Below are 5,931 nucleotides of genomic sequence, written 5' to 3' on the forward strand. Positions count from 1 at the left end.
TGGGTTAAAGATCCAACATCGACAACATTGTAGCTCACATCGATATCTCCATTCAATCTCAATTATTGTGATGTTGAATGGCCTAAATTAGGCTTCTCCTTACTAAAAAAAATTACATTGCTCTTCTTGGGTTTATGCTGTATTAAGCTCCCTACCTCAAAAAGGAAAAAACTTCCTAAATATGTGTATCATGTATTAGAAATTTATGATGCACCTAACTTATAAGCATACTAGCTCTCTAAATCTAGAACTAGTAATAACATTACTATATCATATTGTTACGGCAGCTGATAACTGATTACAATGGTTGATTTAACCAGCTAATATGTGCTTATATATACGATACATGCAAGTACCTTGCTCATATATGCTGCTCAAAATCGTAATTCATTCTGCACGAAAGAGTTAGCTTTCGGAGAATCATGAAGCTAACTTTAGCAATATTGTCTATAGTATGCTACTTAAGTTGTCACATACTGATAGAAGCAGCACTGCAAGTAGGCTTCTATAATGATAGATGTTCTTGTGCTGAATCTGTAATAAGAGAAGAAGTTACGAAAGCTTTTTTTGAGAATAAAGGGATTGCTCCTGGCATTATTAGGCTGCAGTTTCATGACTGTTTTGTTCGAGTAAGTAAAATTTCTTATGCTGTTCTTGATGATTTTCTTTGTGTGTTAGTTGATTATTAATGTTTGCGTTACTTGGTTTGTTTTCGTAGGGTTGTGATGGATCGGTGTTTATAGATTCTACACCAGATAATCGAGCAGAAAAGGACGGTTTAGCCAATGGAATTACTATACGAGGTTTTGAAGTAATCGACAATGCCAAAGCTAGATTGGAAGATGTATGTAAAGGGATCGTTTCGTGTGCTGATATCCTTGCCATCGCTGCAAGAGACTCTGTAGTACTTGTAAGGACATCCACAACCTTTACTCCATATTGAATTGATGACCGTTAAAAGGAATATTGAGGGTGTTTGGCAAACGGCTAATAGATAGTAGCTGATAACTGATTATAGTGGTTGATTTGACCAACAAATTTTGTAACCGCTGCTATGAGCAGCTTGTTCAAAAACATCTTATTCATAGCAATAATCTGTTTCAACCAGCTAATTTACCATCCAATCCTCTATATGCTCCAAAATAAGCTAAAATCGTCCCATAAGCTATTTTGCCAAACACCCCATTATATCTGTCTTTCACTTTAATCCATGGATATTATTAATATTCGAAATGTAGACAGGGGGATTGCATTGGAATGTACCAACAGGGAGGAGGGATGGCAGAATTTCTAGAGCTTCAGAGACTGTAGATATTCCTGGGCCATTCGACAATCTTGATCAAATCACTCGATCATTTGAAAATAAGGGTTTGACTCAAGAAGATATGGTCGCTCTTCTAGGTACGTTTTCCATACAGCGTTTCATTACCTTAAGGTCATTAAATGACTACTACATAGATGAAGATTAGGAGGTCGGATATGTAACTTGCTGATAAAATTTCCAAGTTAAATCATACAATCTAATAAAAAGACTGTAAAATTTTACATGACATGCTTATAGTAATTTATTATAAGGAATAACTCTTACCAAAATTAACATCAACTTATTCGTTAATATATAAGTAATATATCACAATAAGATATGTTTTTAAAATTTTCTAGGAAAATTATATTTATGAATTTAAAAGCTATATAAGATTTTTAATAAGCTTCTTTGAACATATATTTACTTTTTTATGTTAAAGTATTTGCTAATTAATAAAATTTCTGCATTAAAATTTTAAATTGTAAAATATTTCATTAAGAAACAAAAGATACATGATAATCAAAAATTATTTTGAGAATGACAAAAAATCAATATGATAATGTTGTTAGAAAATTATCCAAATTTACCTTAAGAAGTACGAGAACTTTAATTATTACTTATATTAACAAACTAATTTTATTTCATTAAAAGCATTATATATTCTAAAGTTATCTATCTATTTTATAATAAATATTATAATTTTATACTAATAACATGTAATTGTATTTATATTCAAAATTTATAATTATTAGTACCTTTATACTTACAACTTCGTGTATTGTACGAGATTCTATACTAGTGTATGATATTCGTGTAAAATCTGTGTGCAGGATCACACACGATTGGTCATTCGCACTGTTTCTCATTCTCACGTAGACTATATAACTTCAACAATGTAATGGGACAAGATCCAAACTTAAACCCATTTTATGCAGAGTATTTGAAACAACAATGTCCAAGAGATTTACAAGGATCATTGAAGGAATCAACGGTTGTTATGAACCAAACTCCATACGTAATGGACTCTAGTTACTACACAAACCTTTTCAAAAATGGTGGTTTGTTTGTTTCGGATCAAGAGCTTCTAGACAAGCCAAGAACAGCTCAACAATCGGCTTATTATGCAGTGAATGATTACGCTTGGAAGGTGGATTTTGTTCGGGCTATGATTAAGTTGAGCCAGATCGATGTTCTGACTGGAAGCAATGGTGAAATTCGAGCTAATTGTAGGGTGATTAACCCATAGTCATTAGTTAAATAGACTACTTGCTTTATAACTTAATTGTATTAGTATTTTTCTACCGTTAGTCGTCATTCTGAATTACCAGATTAGTAAACTAGGTAATAGCGTGCCATACTCGGCTTTATAATCATTTTTTTGCAAATTTAATTTAATATGAAGTTTAAAAATTAAATTTCTAAATTATCATTATATTTTATATCACTTTTTAATTTGAATGCATTATAAAATATTTTATTTATATTGCATAAAATTGTAAAAATGTACATCATTTGATATAGATCATAACAAAATTTTTTAACTTTGACAAAATATTAAATATAAGTATTATTTTAAATATATTTATAAAAAAATAAGCAAATGGTTAGTACTTTAATTATACAATATGTTATTTTTATAAAAATAAAAGGAAATGACATAGTTTTGTAATAAAATATAAACATATATTAAGGTATATTTTAACAAATATCTAAATTATTCTAATATAAATATGACTAAGGTAAAATAGTTGAATTGTACTCAACTAAACCTTCTATATAGAGAGAAAATGTAATGAAGTAGATTATTGAAAGGTCAAGTTCAATTAATAGTTGGGAAACAATTATAAATAAGTGTAGGACAAGGTTATGGGATTATTCATTATTCTATTTTAGTCAAAGTACTTTATTAAATAAGTACTTTAAAAAAGGTTAAAGTTATTTATAAAGACATGGATGTCCAATTTTTCATAAATTTAAAAAATAATGATGTACATTAATAGCTTTTAAATTCTTTAATACTTTTACCAAGCATGCATTTCATAATAATTTCAATTATAGATAATGTCTTTTACATTTTTCAAAAAGTTTGGTATTTAAAATTTCACATTTAAATCTAACATTTAATTTAATCATAATTGAATTGGTAGTTGCATAAAATGTGAGAAAAGTAAATGGTTCTTAATATATGTTTTCCTGTATTGTTAGAGATGTATAAGATATGGTAATTGTTTTTAGATCTAATCAATTTGAAATTTGAAATTCGAGCTAATGCCCATATCATGGTTTTTTGGCCTTAGAAGGCTATATCGGATTACTGACAGTGGTGGACCTATAAAGAGGTATGAGGTGTTATGACCACACAAAAACAAAAAAAATGTTGAAATTAAAAGGAAACAACTAAAAAATCAAAAAAATAAAATTAAAGGTTCCACCAAAAAAAACTAATAAATGTATATAGTAATACAATATAGAAGCCAAAAGTACTAAATAATAAGCGGCAACGTGTGAAGCAACTATTATAGCCTTTTCATAATTTGTGTTGTTTAAACCACATATTAACCTAACCGTAAAACGGTCTCATTCAAACTTATAATTACTGAATATTGATTTTAATTTGTTAATGTTTATGTAATGAGTACTGAAAATTGAACCCATCGTAGCTCCTAAAATCTTAGTTAGCGTATTAATGCAATGCAGTAATTTGGTCCATATTGCAAATCTTGTCTTTTATATAATGATAGCATTGTTTTTAGTATTATCATATTAATAGCATGATAGGCAAGTAACTAACTCGATCTGTGCACAATTAGGTTTATAGGTGCTGTCATACATTAAGGGGTCATTTAAATTTAGAAATAAGGTGGAATCTCATTTTCTCTTTTCTCAATTAGTATTGACTTCTTACCTACTTATTATAATCACCTTATTCAAATAATATTATTGGGTTTTTCATTAAAATTAGATGTTGAATACAGTCAAAATTAATGTTACTTAAAATGACGTTCATTCAAATTTTTAATATCAACAACAGCACGTCATTTCACTATGTTAAGTGTTTGCTATTTATGTGAAATTTAAAAGAATGGATGTATGAAACTTTACTATTGAACCAAACTTATAATTTTTTACCTAAGCGGAAATTAGTAGTTTATAACCTCCAAAATGTCCCAATTCAAAAATACCGCAAAAGCTTGGCCAAATCCAATTGTAATCCGAATTTGAGTGACTCATTTTCGTTAGTTTGTCAGCTTTTTATTTTCATGCCAATATTTTTTAGTTGGTCCCACTACGTTTTTAATATACTTTCTTTTATTTTGACTTGAAAAATCAAAAGAAATTAAAGTTTTTCTATTACAAATAAGATTGAGAAAAAAATCAAGTATTCCTTCAAATTGATCATCTCCAATCAACCATAACCTTGTAAGCTTCATTTGGTATTCATCAAGTACTAATATGATAAAAGACCTCTTTACAATGAATAACGAAAATATTACATGCACTTAAAAGAGCAAGAAAGGGCACATTTCCCCTCCCTACTGAATGGTGTGGGTGTACTGTCTTTCAAGGAAACAACATAACTAAATACTTAATTTGTTAGTTAAATTTCATGTAATTATATATTTTATCACGGTTTCTTACAAAAAAGTCATTTGGGTTAGAAGTATGGATTTAACTATGTCTGCTTCATACATGTATTAAATATGTTGGAAAAATAACCTATGTGATCTCATATCCAAAAATCAGAGAGAGGTTGACTAACGCATAAATTCGATAAGCTACTTCTCCTATTCTTAATTGATTTTAGGATGGAACCGTATGAGGCTTTTGTGCACTCAACTCTCATGACAAATTTATCGTGGTATTAGAGCTAACGATTTTCAATCAACTGATAGTAACATGATCCCATATCCAACGTGCGGATTTAAAAATAATGACACTCCTGCTCAATTAAAAAAATGGGCTCACATGTGAGGGGGACTATTGGAAAAATAACCCACATGTTTGAGACTCTATATCCAAAAATTAGAGAGATCGATGTTGAATTACACATAAGCTTGATGGCTACTTCTATCACCAATTGGTTGTAGGATAAAATCTCATTAGCTAGGCTTACGTGCTCATGACAAATTTGTCAAAATATTCCAATTAAAATAAGGGGTGAATGAGATTCAAATCGTCACTTTTAGTCGCATTGTCTATTAATACAATATAAAAAAAACTAATCAACTAAAAACTTAATTGGGTGGATGATACATTATATAATGCTCTATCACTATCATGCATTATGCTAGGTTTGGTTTTGAATATTAAGGCTTCTTGAAGCTTTTGACCTAGAGATTATCTGTTGTCTTATTACAAATGTTTATCTTTTCCCAAGTGAAACTTAAGTTGCCTAGCATCACAGTCCATGAATTCGAAATTTCATTAGCTAGTAATGTTTGAAGGTTGAAGATTAGATACAAGACAAAGGCGGCATTAATGAAAATAATTGATCTTGTTATTTACAATAATCAATATGTTAAGCTGCCATGCTTCCAAATTTTTCTTCCACTTAAGTCAATGCACAGTGGACACTTCCTGACTAATCCGTAAGCACAGCCAACTTTTACGGGTCAATTATATTA

General features: G+C 29.5%; 1 protein-coding gene across 1 annotated transcript; it reads left to right on the forward strand.

Moving 5' to 3' along the window:
* Positions 1 to 388: 388 nt before the first annotated feature.
* Positions 389 to 2,654, forward strand: LOC130806541 (peroxidase 5-like). The gene is made up of 4 exons (XM_057671668.1): positions 389 to 629; positions 719 to 910; positions 1,239 to 1,401; positions 2,137 to 2,654. The coding sequence occupies exons 1-4, from the start codon at positions 423 to 425 to the stop codon at positions 2,550 to 2,552; spliced, it is 978 nt and encodes a 325-aa protein (XP_057527651.1). The 5' UTR covers positions 389 to 422; the 3' UTR covers positions 2,553 to 2,654.
* Positions 2,655 to 5,931: the final 3,277 nt, after the last annotated feature.

This window comes from Amaranthus tricolor, chromosome 2 (genome assembly GCF_026212465.1).
Source record: "Amaranthus tricolor cultivar Red isolate AtriRed21 chromosome 2, ASM2621246v1, whole genome shotgun sequence".
Taxonomy (NCBI): Eukaryota; Viridiplantae; Streptophyta; class Magnoliopsida; order Caryophyllales; family Amaranthaceae; genus Amaranthus; species Amaranthus tricolor.